Below are 17,247 nucleotides of genomic sequence, written 5' to 3'. Positions count from 1 at the left end.
TGGGCCCAGCTTCTCCATGGCATGTGGGATCTTCCCGGACCGGGGCATGAACCCGTGTCCCCTGCATTGGCAGGTGGACTCTAAACCACTGCGCCACCAGGGAAGACCTTGTTGGAATATTTTTAATCACAGTCTCAGTTTCAGTTCTTGTGATTGGTCTGTTTTTATTTTCTATTTCTTCTTGGTTCAGTCTCGGAAGGCTGTGCTTTTCTAAGAATTTGTCCATTTCTTCCAGGTTGTCCATTTTAATGGCATATAGTTGCTTGTAGTAATCTCTCATGATCCCTTGTATTTCTTCAGTGTCAGTTGTTACTTCTCCTTTTTCATTTCTAATTTTGTTGATTTGAGTCTTCTGCCTTTTTTTCTTGATGAGCCTGGCTAATGGTTTATCAATTTTGTTTATCTTCTCAATGAACCAGCTTTTAGTTTTATTGATCTTTGTTATTGTTTCCTTCATTTCTTTTTCATTTATTTCTGTTCTAATCTTTATGATTTCTTTCCTTCTGCTAATTTTGGGTATTTTTGTTCTTCTTTCTGTAATTGCTTTAGGTGTAAGGTTATGTTGTTTATTTGAGATGTTTCTTGTTTCTTGAGGTGGGATTGTATTGCCATAAACTTCTCTCTTAGAACTGCTTTTGCTGCATCCCATAGGTTTTGAGTTGTCGTGTGTTCATTATCATTTGTTTCTAGGTATTTTTTGATTTCCTCTTTGATTTTTCAGTCATCTCTTGGTTATTAAGTGGTGTATTTTTTAGCCTCCATGTGTTTGTATTTTTTACAGATTGTTTTCTATAATTGATATCTTACCTCATAGCATTGTGGTTGGAAAAAATACTTGATACAATTTCAATTCTCTTAAATTTACCAAGGGTTGATTTGTGACCCAAGATATGATCTATCTTGGAGAATATTCCATAAGCACTTGAGAAGAAAGTGTATTCTGTTGTTTTTGAATGGAATGTCCTATAAATATCAATTAAGCCCATGTTGTTTAATGTATCATTTAAAGCGTGTGTTTCCTTATTTATTTTCATTATGGATGATCTGTCCATTGGTGAAAGTGGGGTGTTGAAGTCCCCTACTATGATTGTGTTACTGTCGATTTCCCCTTTTATGACCTTTAGCATTTGCCTTATATATTGAGGTGCTCCTATGTTGGGTGCATAAATTTTTACAATTGTTATATCTTCTCTTTTGACCCCTTGATCATTATGTAGTGTCCTTCTTTGTCTCTTGTAATAGTCTTTATTTTAAAGTCTATTTTGTCTGATATGAGTATTGCTACTCCAGATTTCTTTTGATTTCCATTTGCATGGAATATCTTTTTCTATCCCTTCTCTTTCAGTCTGTATGTGTCCCTTAGTCTGAAGTGGGTCTCTTCAGACAGTAGACAGCCTATATATGGGTCTTGTTTTTGTATCCATTCAGCCAGTCTATGTCTTTTGGTTGGAGCATTTAATCCATTTACATTTAAGGTAATTATCGATATGTATGTTCTTATTACCATTTCCTTAATTGTTTTGGGTTTGTTATTGTAGTTCTTTTCCTTGTGTTTCCTGCCTAGAGAATTTCCTTTAGCATTTGTTGTAAAGCTGGTTTTGTGGTGCTGAATTCTCTTAGCTTTTGCTTGTCTGTAAAGGTTTTAATTTCTCCTTCGAATCTGAATGAGATCCTTGCTAGGTAGAGTAATCTTCAGTGTAGACTTTTCCCTTTCATCACTTTAAATATGTCCTGCCACTCCCTTCTGGCTTGCAGAGTTTCTGCTGAGAAATCTGCTGTTAACCTTATGGGGATTCCCTTGTCTGCTATTTGTTGTTATTCCCTTGCTGCTTTTAATATTTTTTCTTTGTGTTTAATTTTTGATAGTTTGATTAATATGTGTCTTGGAGTGTTTCTCCTTGGATTTATCTTGTATGGGACTCTCTGCACTTCCTGGACTTGATTAACTATTTCCTTTCCCACATTAGGGAAGTTTTCAACTATAATCTCTTCAAATATTTTCTCAGTCCTTTTATTTTCCTCTTCTTCTTCTGAGACCCCTGTAATTTGAATCCTGGTGCATTTAATGTTGTCCCAGAGGTCTCTGAGACTGTCTTCAATTCTTTTTATTCTTTTTTCTTTATTCTGCTCTGCAGTAGTTATTTGCAGTATTTTATCTTCTAGGTCACTTATCTGTTCTTCTGCCTCAGTTAATCTGCTATTGATCCCTTCTAGAGATTTTTAAATTTCATTTAATGTGTTGTTCATCATTGTTTGTTTGCTATTTAGTTCTTCTAGCTCCTTGTTAAACGTTTCTTGTATTTTCTCCATTGTATTTCCAAGGTTTTGGATCATGTTTACTATCATTACTCTCAATTCTTTTTCAGGTAGACTGCCAATTTTCTCTTCATTTGTTAGGTCTGGTGGGTTTTTACCTTGTACCTTCATCTGCTGTGTGTTTCTTTGTCTTCTTACTTTGCTTAACTTACTGTGTTTGGGGTCTCCTTTTTGCAGGCTGCTGGTTTGTAGTTCCCGTTGTTTTTGGTGTCTGCCCCCAGTGGGTAAAGTTGGTTCAATGGGTTGTGTGGGCTTCCTGTTGGAGGAGACTAGTGCCTGTGTTCTGGTGGTTGAGGCTGGGTCTTGTCGTTCTGGTGGCCAGGACCATGTCCGGTGGTGTGTTTTGGATGTCTGTGGCCTTGTTATGATTTTAGGCAGTCTCTCTGCTAGTGGGTGAGGTTTTGTTCCTGTTTTGCTAGTTGTTTGGCCTAGGGTATCCAGCACTGTAGGTTGCTGGTTGTTGAGTGGAGGTGGGTCTTATAGTTGAGATGGAGATCTCCAGGAGGGCTTCTGCCATTTGATATTACATGGAGCCAGGAGGTCTCTGGTGGACCAATGTCCTGATCTCAGCTCTCCCACCTTAGAGGCACAGGCCTGACACCAGGCCATAGCACCAAGACCCTGTCAGCCACACAGTAAAAGAGAAAATGGAAATATATATATATATATATATATATATATATATCATTGCTCCCAAAGTCCACCAAGGTCAATTTTGGGCTGATTCGTTGTCTCTTCAGGTATTCCAAAGATGCAGGGCACATCAAGTTGATTGTGGAGATTTAATCTGCTGCTCTTGAGGCTGGTGGGAGAGATTTCCCTTTCTCTTCTTTGTTTGCACAGCTCCTGCGGTTCAGCTTTGGATTTGGCCCCACATCTGTGTGTAGGTCGCCTGAGGGCGTCTGTTCTTTGCTCAGACAGGATGGGGTTAGTGGAGCAGCTGATTAGGGGGCTGTGCCTCACTCAGGCCTGGGGGAGGGAGGGGTACAGAACGAGGGCAGATCCTGCAGTGGCAGAGGCCAGCGTGCGTTGCACCAGCCTGCTGTGCACTGTGTGTTCTCCCAGGGAAGTTTTCCTGGATCACGGGACCCTGGCAGTGGCAGGCTGCACAGGGTCCCGGGAGGGGAGGCATGGATAGTGTCCTGTGCTTGCACACAGGCTTCTTGGTGGCTGCAGCAGCAGCCTTAACGTTTCATGTCCATCTATGGTGTCCGCGCTGATAGCTGCGGATCACGCCCGTCTCTGGAGCTCGTTTAGGTGGTGCTCTGAATCCCCTCTTCTCACGCACCCCGAAACAATAGTCTCCACCTCTTAGGCAGGTTCAGACTTTTTCCCAGTCTCTCTCCTGGCTACCTGTGGTGCACTAGCCCCCTTCAGGCTGTGTTCATGTAGCCAACCCCAGTCTTCTCCCTGGGATCCGACCTCCGAAGCCCGAGCCTCAGCTCCCAGCCCCCACCCGCCACGGTGTGTGAGCAGACAAGCCTCTCGGGCTGGTGAGTGCCAGTCGGCACTGACCCTCTGTGCGGGAATCTCTCCCCTTTGCCCTCCGCACCCCTGTTGCTGTGCTCTCCTCCGCGGCTCTGAAGATTTCCCCCTCCGCCACCCGCAGTCTCCTCCCGCGAAGGGGCTTCCTAGTGTGTGGACACTTTTCCTCCTTCACAGCTCCCTCCCGCTGGTGCAGGTCCCGTCCCTATCCTTTAGTCTCTGTTTTTTCTGTTTTTCTTTTGCCCTACCCAGGTACGTGGGGAGTTTCTTGCCTTTTAGGAGGTCTGAGGTCTTCTGCCAGCGTTCAGTAGGTGTTCTTTAGGAGTTGTTCCTCACGTAGATGTATTTCTGATGTATTTGTCAGGAGGAAGGTGATCTCCATGTCTTACTCTTCCGCCATCTTGAAGGTCCCCCTGCAGTGATCACACTCCAGCTACAGAAGCCATATTCCTGTGTGTTCCACTCAATTTCTTTTCAGAAAACACTTTCAAACATTGTAGGTCAAGAGCATCTTTTGCAAATATATTTCTTAAATTAAACTCATACTCCTCTTTTGGCCTTCATGATGACCACTGATAAATTTAGATTAAAATCCTTTCAAGGTAACTTAAGTGAAATAAGATGGTCATAGGACAGGTGTAACTGTTTCATGCTTTCTCAATATCTGGTAAATATATATTAATATACACAGTCAAATTACTTTTGCAAAGAAAGTATTTTATTTTTATAGACAGATTATGGGGGTTGAGCTAAATGAAGTGTTACTTGGGTCCATTACATTTTTATTAAAGAAGATTCACTTAAATTCTGGGCTCCAAATAAAAATATCAAAAGATGTCTCCTAGAATTTTTAGGTACAAAATAAACACAGCCTTTACACAAAAGCTACCTCAGAGCTATGAAGAATCTGCTTTGTCTACCTTTCTATGTACGATTACAGTCATTGAGAGGTTTTGACTGATTCTCTGATATTAGACAAGACTAGAACATTGGAATGGATGTGCTCTTTCATCTCTAATATGATTTCTCAGAGAAGAGAAAATAAGTAAATCACAAGACTAAACAATGAACACAAGATTTGCAGAATTCTGAATATAGATATGGCTTCAGAAAGAATGGCTTCAGGTTAAGTACACATCTGACTAAAAGCATATGTGATATTTCTATATGATTCTAAGCCAAATGATTCCTTTATCATTTTTATAAATAATTCACTGGTAACTTTTCTTCCAAATTTGAAGTACAGATTCTCCATGCTAGCTAACTAGTTATAATAATGGAAAAAAAACCCAACAAAAACAATGAACTTGCTAATGTTGGGGGGTGGGGAGTGGAAGCAATAACCAGAAGCATCATTTCCTGTATGAAATATATCATTTTTATCACAGAGTATACAAATTGTAGCAACATGGGCCCAGCATAATAATATTAAATCCATTGTCATCCTAGCTGTCTTTGTCTTCAAGAGTAAGCAAATGAATTCTCAACATTTCATCTCAAGCTACTCTTAGGTTATTACATTTGAGGCAAAATAATGTTGCAAATAAAGCATTTAAAATTCTTGAATGTAAATGAGGTAGAAACCTAATGCCTTTTAAAAATAGAGTACATAATAGACAAGAAGACAGGGATACAATTATTTTATTAGTTCAATTAAAATGAATAAAATGGAAAGAGATACAAATAACTAAGAAATTAAGTACAAATCACTAAGAAATTAATTGTGTTATAAAGAATTCAACAAAATAGACTTGAATTTAAGCACAAGTTTTGTAAACTTACAGATTACTATTTGAGTTAAGCATTAAGAGTAAAAATTAAAGCTATTTAGTTCTGCAGATTAAATTTGAAAGTAGGCTGTCTTGCTAGTATTAAAATAAACTTTTCTTAAAACTGGCTTTATTGGATTACATCAGAAGCAGAGCCTCCCTTCTTGAGGGAGGATAAATTTCTTCTTGGGCCCATCAGAATGAAGCTTTCACTGTTCTGCCCTTCAGAGGCTGGGGTGGTCGGTTGTTGTGCTTAATGGGGACTTCTTTATCACCTTCGACATTTGATAGAAGACTGCGGAACTGTGCCAGCTTGGAGGGAGGATAAAGTATTTAAATAGTCAAAAGCTATTAAATTTACACAGAACACTTTTCTTCTAGTATAATTGATGCACTGATATTTAGAAAATCAGGTTGAAGACTGCAGTGGTTTCACAGATACGAAGGGAGGAAGCCAAAAATTCCTTCACATTTCTTTGCACTAGGCATTTGGCTTAAATTATCGATGATTGACTGGATTAGAATACCAGCTTTCTCACTCTTGGGTAAGAGACTTACCTGCTTGGTGCCCCAGTTTCCATATAGTACTATTTCATTGCATTGTTGTGAAGACTAAATGGGTCAATACATGTAAAGTTCTTAGAATGGTGTTTGGCATATGGCATATGCTCAAGAAGTTTTAGTTACCAATAGGTCACACCACCTGCCCTAAAGGCTTGTTATGAGAATTGACTGACAAACCGTACATAAATAACCTAATAAAAGTAGTTGCTCAATCATTGATAGTTACTATTTTCATAATTATAAACAATAATTAATGAGATATTTTGTTGAATATTTACGAGCTTAAGTTTCAAAAAAGAACAAAAACCCATGTCAGCTATCAAAATATGCCACTTGAGAGTCACAATTCCCCAAAGTGTTAATAGTACTTCTAGTGCCAGTTTTTTCTTGTTTTTGAAACTCTTAGGAAGATATTTAACAAAGTTGGAGTTTTCCTTATTAAGGCAAAAAGAATAGCAAGAGTTCTGAATCTCATATATTTTTTCTACATAAAGTAAAAATAGTGTTTATAAATACACTTTTATTTTTGATTATTCAATAGGCCTTATGTCACAAATAAATCTTTTTCAGTTAGAAGGGAAAATGAACTCTTCAAAATCTAATTGAAATAATAATTTCCCCCAATAATACTATGAATTGAAATGGTATTCCGGCTTTGCACTTCTAATGCTCACTCATTCACCTTTGATACTCTACCTGTTCTGAGCTAATACTGATGTTTCCCTTAAAGATGATCCAGATTATACTCTCATAAAGAGGAGGATGAGTCAGAGAGCCATGGTAGGTCCAGTAGTCCCGGGATGAAGGAAGGAGAACAGAGGGGTCAAAATTTGTGAATGGGGCTTTTTTGCCCTGAAAGAAAAAGAAAAGTAATATATTATTATATCATGATATAAACTATTTGCATCATTACATATATGACATATATGTTATATTATTTGGTAGATAGATCTTAACTAAGAATTTAATCAATTTTTCTACTATATAGTATTTCATGACTGGTGTGTTTGTGGATATAAACAATAAAAGTAATAGAAGATTGAAAATATGCTACACTGGAATTTTGACTGAGCAATCTGCCTCCTTCTTCATTTGGTTGAAGATAAGCAAAGATTCAAAAAGTTTTTATTATCTGTATTCTTTAAAAAGATAGTTAATTTCCAGTATAAAACATTTATTGCTTCTCTAGGAATGATACCAGATACTGTTCCAGTGGTAAAGATATTTATTGACATGTATATTGGTATGTTTTATCTTCATTCTATTTATTCATATTTTCTTTTCTGATTGGTTATATTGGTGTATAGAAAATGAATTGATATTTGTATGCTAATATTTTATGTAGTCAACTTTATTAAACTTGTGTATTAATTCTGTTTTTTACCTGTTTGATTTGTATTTTCCAGGTCGATGTCAATGATCATATCCTCTGCACTTGAGGATAGACTTGTCTTTGTTTCCCTAATATTTATCCAAAAATGTACTCTTATTTCTTTCCTTTCTTTATTACATTGATTAGGACATTTATTGTAATGGTCAGTTGTGGTGGTCACAGTTGACACCCTGGTCTTGTTCTTGATTGAAATTGAAAGGCTTCAAATATTTCACTACTAAGTTTGATGTTTGATCCAAGTTGGTATGTGATATTCTTTCTTAAGCTCAATAAGTTTTCAGAGACTTCTTTCTTTTTTTTATCTTCAGGAATTGGCATTGAATTTTTATCAAATGCTTTTCAAGCATCTAACAAGTTTGTAATATGGTTTTTCATCTTTAATTTGTTACTGTAATGACTTATATTGGAAGATAGTCTAATATCAAACTATCCTTGCATCCTGGGGATAAAGTCTACTAGTTTGGAAACGTTACTCTTTTAATATACTGTTGAATATGATTTGCTGTAATTGATTTTAATATTTATTTTAGCTATATTCCTAAGAAAGATTAGCCTATGATTTCCTTTTTGTGGTGTTCTTACCCAGTTTGGGTATTAGGTTTCATTTAATTAAATCAAAATAAAGTTTTCTGTCCCCTCATCTGAGCAGTTTAGTTAACAGTGGCATGATTGTTTCTTAAAAGTTTTGTAACACTTCCCCATAAAGTGGTCTGGGCCTAGAGTTTTCTTTCACTAGATACGATTTTTACTATTTTTTCAATTTCTTTTTAGATTCTTGATCTGTTTAGGCTTTCAACACATTTTGAGTCAGTTTCTCTGCATTTTCCTAGAAATTCATCCTTTTAATCTAAATTTTCAAATTTACTGGTATAGTATTATACAGCTGACCCTTGAACAATGTGGGGGTTAGGAGTGCTGAACCAGGAGTGCTGAACCCCTGCACAGTCAAAAATCCACGTATAACTTTATGGTCATCCCTCATAACCACAGTTGTGCATCAGCAGATTCAATTAAGTGCCAATTTTGTAGTGCTATAGCATGTATTTATCAAAAAAAAAATCCATGAATAAGTGGACCTGTGCAGTTCAAACCCATGTTGTTCAAGGGTCAAGTGTACAAATTTTTCTCTTTTAAAACTTTTTACCACATCTTTAATTATGACCCAATTCCTTAATTCTAATAAATTTTTTGTATGTGTACCTTTTTTTCCATCATCAAACTTGCCAAAAGTGTGTTTTTTGGTTGCTTTTATCCAAAGAATCAACTTTTCATTTTAGTAATAAAATTTTACCTTGTATATATTCATTTTCTTTCTTATTTTATTAATGTTTTGCTTCATCTTCATTAATTATTTCCTTCTATTTTCTTTTCATATATTATTTTTTATATTCCTGAGTTGAGTGCTTATTTATCTTCAGACTTTCCACTTTATAATATATCCATTTGAAGATTAATTTTTTTAGACTCAACATGAACTAGATTTATTTTATATAAAAATACAATGAAAGAAAATGACATATCTCTGACATATGATTTAACTATTTACTATTAAAACAGTAAAGCTAAGGTTAAATATATCATAAAATCCATCTTTTTTTTCTTTTTTAAGCTGACAGGGGGAATCATGGTTATCAGACACTGCATATTAAAGGGATTTTAAAACAATATCCTTAACTTCTGTATTTTTGTATTGATAAAAAATAAAGATATCTTTCCCCATGATGTAAAAAATTCACATTTTAGTTGGTTATAGTTTTTAAACAAATTTGAACAGCTATGAAACCCATTCTTCTACAGGCTTCATCCTGCCAAAATAGATGACTAATAACTATGAAAAACAAAACTAAAATAAAACAAATATCTGAGTCAGAGACCTTTTCAGAAGCAAGGAACACCTAAGTAGTACCTTGATTTTCAGATTGGTAGTTTGTGCTTCGGCCTTCCTACTCCTCACATCAAATATGCAATTAAATGACTTCTGTAGTTCTGCGGATTCTTGTTCTCTGATTTAAACTAACTTAATTAGTCTATTTACCTTAGTTTTAACTGCTTTTAGGGCATCAAGTACTTTCTGCAGGTTTGGGTTGGCCTGACCCACCTGGAGATTAAAAAAAATAAAGTGTGAGATAAAAATTGTTATCAAGTCAAATCCTATTTAGTTAATTTTTTTCAATTAAAAACAGTAATTGAAGAAAAAATATGCAAGTCAAAATATAGGAATTTAACAAAACTGTAATACAAAAACAAACCTCCTACTTTTTGTTCTATTAATATAATTAGTACAATGAATGTCATGTTGTTAGTGTTCAATAAGGGTTAACTAGAATCACTATAATTCCAAAAGTTAGTCACCCAAATATACCCACTTTAATAATAACTTCCCTATAGAACTTTTCAGGGACTCTCCTACAGAGGATGTGAACAAATCTTCCATTTTAAATATCAATTGAACTTTCTTTATGGGACAAAAATCCTCTTAATATATTTTTCTTTTGAAACATTAAACTGATAAACTCCTGACTCTATGAGGTAGGAAATTTAGAAGAAAGGGACTTTGGAAGAGCTGAAAAAAAAAATTAGCTTCACCTTCAACACCTTCTCATTTCATCTCTACCTGAAATTTATTTCTCTCTTCAAGTGGGAAAAGTCAAGAGAAAACAAACTAAAATACACTAGGGAACTGTTTGTTCACCTGTGGTCAGCCATTAGTAGAAGGGGAACTTTCCAAAAAAAAAAAGAAGGACTCAAATACTCTTTTGTCTTATTTCATCCTATTTTGAGGTCTGATTGGTAAGAAATAGTTTTAGCAGAGCTCTGTAACTCTCTATAACTCACCTTCATCAAAACACCAATAAGTGCCAAACCATCAGCCTGTGAGGCAGCTTCAGCAAAGCTGGAGTACTTCGCAGAATTCCAGTGAACTATATGAAGCTAAAAATGACAATGTGGTTGAGTAGTTATTTATACCATTGTGAAAGTAAAAAGTAAGTTAGACATTAACTTGTTAATATATAAAGATATATCTTGGCTTTGATAGATAAAACTTATGTGACCCTTCATCCAGGGCATGGAAAGGGCTATGTTCTCACTCTTAAGAAGAGTTATCTGTGTGCTGAACAGAGTAGGCAAGTGCACATACTGGAACCAGTAAGTAAAATGTCTTTTCTCACAATATCATAACTATTCAATATTACTCCTTTTTTAAAAAAAAAACTTTGGTATAAGAAGATCAGGAATTCTGGCTAACTAGTTTGGGGACAAAAACTTAATTTTCTCTCACTTGAGGTACTTAGTAACTTTATGAGAAGGGGTTCCTGAAGTATCTGGAGTTGGCCAAGGACAGATTCTCTTGGGCATATCCAGACACATCTCAAGCCAACATTTCCAGCCTAACCTCTCTGTGGAACTCTAGACTTGTATACCCAAGTATGTGTGTATGTCTTCTTGATACTTTCTTGATATCTCCACATGGATGTTTAATATGAGTCTCAAACTTAATATGGCCAAACTAGAACTCTTGACTTCCTCCTTGCCAGACCTGTTTCATTTTTCCTTCTTAGGAAAAGGCAACACCTTCCATCTAATTGCTCAACCAAAAAATACAACAGTTGTCATTAATTTCTTACTTTTCTCCATTTATCAACATCCATCTTTCAGCACATCTCATAGATTATACCCCTTCACTTGGTTCACAACTTTGAGTCTTTGCATTAGCTGCTGATTTTCTCTGGGGTGTCCTTCCCCATAATCTTTCAACAGCAGTATTTTGACTTGAATTAAGGCTGAACTCAAATGCCAGTTCTGAAAAAATCCTTTCCTGACCACCCAATGTAAAGTGATCATCTGGTCACTTGTATCACTCTAAATCAAACCAATTCTCTCCATGTCATGTTTCCCTTCCCTTCCTTTCCCTTCCCTTCCCTTCCCTTCCCTTCTCTTGCCTCCCCTCCCTTGCCCTCTCTTCCCCTGCCCTCCCCGCCCCTCCCCTCTTCCCCTCTTCTTTTTCTCTTCTCTCTCTCTTTCTCCCCATGTCTCCCTCTCTCCTTCTCTCTCTTCCATCCTCCATCCCACCACCTGTCATATGTTGAACTTTGTGGCTAAGTGCCTGTCATCTCTACCCTGGATTAATTTTATTTTTCTCAAATTAAATGAGAGAATCACCAGTTTATATTTCTTAAATACAACCAAATGTCCTCCCCCAAAGATGCTACTAATACTAATTTAGGCTTTCAGCCCATTTGATTTTAGTCCACCTTCAATTTTATGAAGGACAAATAGGAAAAATACATTTAATGGATTTCTGCAACATTGAAAGTTATTAGCCTGGCTTTACAATGTAACATAAAGTAAGTTACATTTGTATACTATTCCCAAATCCTCTATTAAAATGAAAAATGCATAACCCTGTACCTAACAGTCCCTCTTATGAAAATCTGCCCTACATAATTGCTTTCACTAGGGTGTAAGATACATGTACAGATGTATTTATTGCAGCATTTTTTTTTTGGTAAAAGCAAAAAGAACAGAACAAAAAGGAAAAGGCATTGTAATTGTCCATATGTAGGGCTCAGCTAATAAATTCTAACATATCCATACACTGAAATATTGTACAGATAGTAAAAGAAGAGGTGCAATTAAACCTACAGACTTGAAAAAATGATCATGATAAATTGGTAAGTGAAAAAAAAGCATGTTGGAAAACTATATGTATTACGAACTCATTTTATAAAAGTAAAATAAAAAAGCCAACCAGTCTATATTGGTACAAATGTATTGTATATTCATACATATGAAAAACAAAAGTTCTTTGTTTTTAGTCTCCCATACCCTCTGTTGACAGTTTGATGCAAATGTTCTTTATTTTTCCATGGATATACAGACAGAATGTCTTGAATTGGATCACAAACTTCCATGTGGGGGTGAATCAAGAGGCCAGAGGGTAGTGGCCTGAGCCAGGGAACCTCAAACCCTTATCTAGAGTATGCTACTCTGTGATGACTCCTGTGATTAAACTTGCACTCTTAGTAGAGTCTTACTGAAGTGTTCCAGCCTAGCTACACCTATGCTACTGGTGTGTCCAAACTTGAACATTTAAATAAGAAGAGAATGATGGTGTGTTCCATTTGGGGGTCGGAGTTTTAAAAGGAGAGCAGCATTTCCCCTTGAGGCTAGCCTGACATCAAGATAACTTTTCAAGGCATTCTGAAATGAAAGTATTCTGGGGTTCATGAGTCTGACTCCAAGTTCACCTGCCTCTTTCACATGAAAATTTCCCTCTATTGCCAAACACAGTGCGTCTGTATTTTATTTTAATGGAGCCTGGGAGTGCTTTTCAGGGACCAGAATGCTCATTCCTTTGGAGCCATTATAATGGAGTCTTATGTTATAAGGGAGCTGCTTCTGGGAGGACTCTCAGTGTAATTCTCGCTCACTCGTTAAGCTACCTTACCTCTGCAGAATATTTGACTCCATCCACCAAGTGCTCAGAACCATAGTCATCTTTGACACCCCAGTGAAAATGGAACTGATGGAGCCTATAGCTTTCAGAGAGAGGACCGCCTTTCAGCACTAGAAGAAAAAGGAAACTACTGTTAGTGTTACAATCATAAGCTCCAGCTTATCTTTGCATTTAATATAAACTAACATTAAATTGGATTGAGTAGAAATTAAAACAAACAGTAGCGCCAAAGTTTCCATCTTGTTGGTTTTTTTCCCCACATCCACAATGATGGTCTTCATATGTATGGTGCACCCTACGATAATGCATGAATTATATATAATTCTCAGCACATGAGCTGTAATTTTACCTTTTTCTGCCTTCAAGAAAGCATATTGGAAAATGAGTGAATTATATGATTACATGGCTTTCCTTGAATCTGCTTTAATTTGCAAGTTCATTCATTCATTCTTTTAACAAAGACAGTAGTGGGCAGTATGCATCAAGATCTTTAGTAGTTTATTTTTAGTAACAAATTACTCAACACATACCTTGTAACTGATCAGGACACAAGAGGGTATCTTGACAGCTTTGTTGAGAATCCCTAGCCAGGGACCAAAAGAATATTCCAGCAGAACAGTAAGGTCACTTTTAAAATTCTAACATTGAATGACCATGTTTCTTTAGAGAGTCTATCCAATCATATGATTAATAAAACACACATAATACCAGACCTAATCCTAACAATGGACATAGCTGCAAGGTGTCTAAAATTTAGGCTCATAACCTTGTAGGAAAGTGCTAAAACAAATTTTGCCTTTTGTCAGTAGAGTTGTTTTATGGAATTGTCATTTAATAAATTATTCAGTAAACAGTTTTGAAAATTTTATTATGTGCTAGATTCTGGGATATGAAGATAATTCAGTCACTATGGCCTAGTAAGGAGAGGGGAATATAGACAAGTATACTTATGCACAGAATTGTTCCATGCAAGATGCACACAAGACCATTTTCTTACTGGCACTTCACAGTTACGGAGCCATTTTTCTGTTCACACAAATAAATATATTCTTCACCTCTGTTTTTCTTCCCTACTAGGCTCCTCCACCCTCATCTCGATTAGAAAATATTTGCCTTTTCAGTTTTTATGTTCATGATGATCCATAGACCTTTTTGAAAAGCTACTGTTTATTCAGAGGGTGTGAAGTGAGCAAAAAGACATTGGAAACAAGAAGAAATGGAATAGTGTCCCTGAAAAGGAGAAGGACTGAAAAAAGACAGATCTGGGAGTCCCCAAAATCATCTTTACCACTTGTAAATTTTCTGGATATTCAAGATGCCTTACCAGATTCCAGCAACGTTACACATGTGCACAAAAGGCTGCAGATGGTCGTTTGTGTTTCTTAAAGCCCTATTGTTTTAATTTCCCCAGTAAAGTCGAAGAAAAATTAGAAGGGTCTTTTGGCTCACCTGATCGATTATCATTGTCCTCAAAGTTTACGTGGAAGGAATGTCCCACATTGACGATTTCTTTGGCTGTGTCTGGACTGTAGGAGACACTGATAGGTTTGAGAGAGGCATCATGTTTGGTTTCACTAGTTTTGATGTCGATGGGAGATTGGTTATTTCCATTTGCGATGGGGTACAGCTTGCCCCACTGTTCAGGACCTACCAGGACAAACATACACTTACAATCAAAACTTGATCAAATCCAATGTTTTAGGAATATAACTTTGTTTATTAGATTAGGATTTACTGAGGATCTTAAATGATATTCTGTTTAACTTAATGGAAATTCAGTGTTTGAGAATGCCCCTTTTCTATGCTATACTATAAAATGGTGTATTTGTCAATACAAATAATATGCTCATAGTCTGTGGGATCAGACTATACATATTTTACCGTTATAGCAATAGATTTTTAATATACACATATGGAGAGAGAGACAGAGAGAGAGAGAGGAAGAGAGACAGAATGCATTTTGTAGACAACAATGACCCAAAGGACAACTGCTAAGAATACATGCAGAGCTATTATAATTCAAAGTCAGGCAAACCAAACCATTAATCTATGACTACATAGGTTCTTTAAGTGCTCAAAATCTCTTTTATTGGAAAAGGGAAGAGGCTGTTATTTGATCTACATGAACAGTAGAATGTTTACCATTTTCACCATCATATCCCCAGTCAGGACTTGCCATTATCTTCTACTTAGTTTTCTTTTTCTGAAAACAAAGATAATACCTGAAATAACTAACTGCAACTGAATGTGCAGTAGACAACTGAAACCACAACTTGTGAGTTTTTATAGAACCGTTTCTGTCCTTAATAGGTTACTATTTCATCATCTCTACCTATCAGGAAGTATATGCATGCAAAAAAAAAATATTGTAAAAGAAGCCCACAAGGGTACGGTCAGTTCCAATTGTTTTATTTTCTTATATTGTAAGAGAGAAATATGGAAATCTTAGCTTTTATAAAACCAAGCGCTGTTTCTCTCATGTTAGTAGAAGATATGGCTGACTATTATCATATATGATTCTTTGAATTTCTAACTGAAAATGACTGTGCACTTGAGATTTCCAATTTTTACCCTTGCTGGACACTTAAGCAATACTAGCAACAGTAATTTAGTAAGAAGAATAATTTGCGTGTTTACAGGCTGATCAGAACAAGTATCATGATGTTAATTTAAAATCAGGTAACAGAATCACTAATTATTTGTAATATATATTATTCATAATGGTACATTTCAAAGACACATGATGAGAATAAAGTCCATTTTTAAAGGAGTTGGGATTCATAAATGGAGAAGATTTTATTAATATTGAAATTAAATATGTTCCAATATTTATTTTACACATCAAATACAGGTCTACTGGAATAGAAGGCTTTCTTCTGTATAGTTCTATACAATTTATAGAGCACTTTCATATTATTTTATTTTACCATCACCACTACACTCATAAATCCTATACAGTGAGAATTATCATCTTGTGGCTGAGAGATGTTGAGGGTCTTCACCACAACTAGCAAGAAGCCAAGAAGCCAAGAAGCCAAGACTTGAGCCTCCAAGTCCAGTTGTTTTCTTTACTACACCTCTGCTGAATGCCACACTGGGTGAGCTATGAGGTGGATGATCCCTAATTCTCTTTCTACGCCCACAATTCTCTTAAGTCCAATTTAAGCTTGGACCAAGGTGAGACTTGCCACCTGTTGAGTGATGAGAAGATCTACAGGACTTTTCAAGGAGGCAAAGAAAACAAATTAGTATGTGTCAGACTGCCTAGGTCCATATTTCCAAGGCTCTAAATGTGCTCAGAGGAAACACAATCAGAAAATATAAGCTTCCATAGTAATGACTGATTTCCATGCCTCGGTAGTCATACTTCCTTTCACACTCTGGAATTTTCTGAGTTACCTAGGCTTTCTGAAATAAGTGAATCTGGCACAATTTTTAGCAAGGCTGACCAGAGGCACATTGTTTGTCCCTTTTGGCTAATGATAGCCAACTAGCTCAGATGCAGATGGACTATGTATGGCTCTTGAACAAAGTTGGAAGAGGCCCAAGCTTCCATTCCACACTTTAGTAGGCAGAAGAAACTATTACTTAAAAGGGAACTTTTTTTAAAGGTACCATTTATTAAAGGTCCAGTATTACTCAAATGCTAGGCTAAACAGTTTATATGCAGTAATTCATTTAATTCTCACAATAACCGAATTAGGCATTAAAATGTGTATTCCACATAAGAGGAAATTGAAGGCAATTCCTCAGGGTTATGCAAAGCTTGTAAGTGGCTGCTTATATCTTACAAGCCTAGGGTTTAAACTTAGATCTGTCTAACTCCAAAGTTTGTACTCTTTCTTAACCTTCCACTATCAACAAATGCCCATTGACCTCAACTTGATTCTGTTTTCTGGAGGATTGGATTGGTTAATCTGGTCTGGTCTGGCTTAAGATGACCAGTAGTCAGACTTGACCCTTGGGCTACTTCATTCTAGACCCAGAGTCTCAGGTTGGCCAGAAGCTCATGGAGTGATAGAAACAGGCTACTCTTTGCCCGATGCCTCCTAATTGCTACTTTGTTAAAAGTAACTTTAAATCTAACTACTATATTAATCAACCTATTTGGAAAAAAGGACAACTTCCTTTTCATTACATGATTATGTGATAATTCATCACATGAATATTTTAACATACATATGGGATTGTATTTTATTTAAAGTTTTAGGCACTAAATTACCTTGAACCCTAACCATTATGACCCTTTATACCATTATGTA

At 36.3% G+C, this 17,247-nt stretch overlaps 1 protein-coding gene across 3 annotated transcripts; it reads right to left on the bottom strand.

Moving 5' to 3' along the window:
• Positions 1-5,424: 5,424 nt before the first annotated feature.
• CA1 (carbonic anhydrase 1) lies at positions 5,425-15,221 on the bottom strand. Of its 3 annotated transcripts, XM_029222929.1 has the most exons (7): positions 15,128-15,221; positions 14,435-14,632; positions 12,977-13,095; positions 10,363-10,458; positions 9,563-9,625; positions 6,831-6,986; positions 5,425-5,882 (listed from the first exon to the last, which is right to left on the bottom strand). In XM_029222929.1, exons 1-7 carry the CDS (start codon positions 15,162-15,164, stop codon positions 5,766-5,768), a joined length of 786 nt encoding a protein of 261 aa, XP_029078762.1. In that variant the 5' UTR covers positions 15,165-15,221; the 3' UTR covers positions 5,425-5,765. The 3 variants fall into 3 exon arrangements, with proteins under 3 accessions (XP_029078762.1, XP_029078763.1, XP_029078764.1); XM_029222930.1 differs by lacking the exon at positions 14,435-14,632 and having other exon boundaries at positions 5,766-5,882; positions 15,128-15,164; XM_029222931.1 differs by lacking the exons at positions 12,977-13,095; positions 14,435-14,632 and having other exon boundaries at positions 5,766-5,882; positions 15,128-15,142.
• Between the last annotated feature and the right edge of the window lie 2,026 nt (positions 15,222-17,247).

Source organism: Monodon monoceros, unplaced genomic scaffold, assembly GCF_005190385.1.
Source record: "Monodon monoceros isolate NGI ecotype Baffin Bay Population unplaced genomic scaffold, NGI_Narwhal_1 Super_Scaffold_14, whole genome shotgun sequence".
In the NCBI taxonomy this organism is placed as follows: Eukaryota; Metazoa; Chordata; class Mammalia; order Artiodactyla; family Monodontidae; genus Monodon; species Monodon monoceros.
The sequence above is the reverse complement of the archived record's forward strand: the minus strand, read 5'-3'. Positions and strand labels throughout refer to the sequence as shown.

Excerpts from the sequence above, each read along its gene's own strand:
- CA1 (XM_029222929.1), bottom strand. The coding sequence starts at position 15,164 with ATGGCAAGTCCTGACTGGGGATATGATGGTGAAAATG. Across the intron at positions 10,459-12,976 it reads GAGTCAAATATTCTGCAGAG|CTTCATATAGTTCACTGGAA; the intron begins GTAAGGTAGCTT and ends TGTCATTTTTAG. Across the intron at positions 6,987-9,562 it reads TAAAAGCAGTTAAAACTAAG|GGCAAAAAAGCCCCATTCAC; the intron begins GTAAATAGACTA and ends TTTTTCTTTCAG.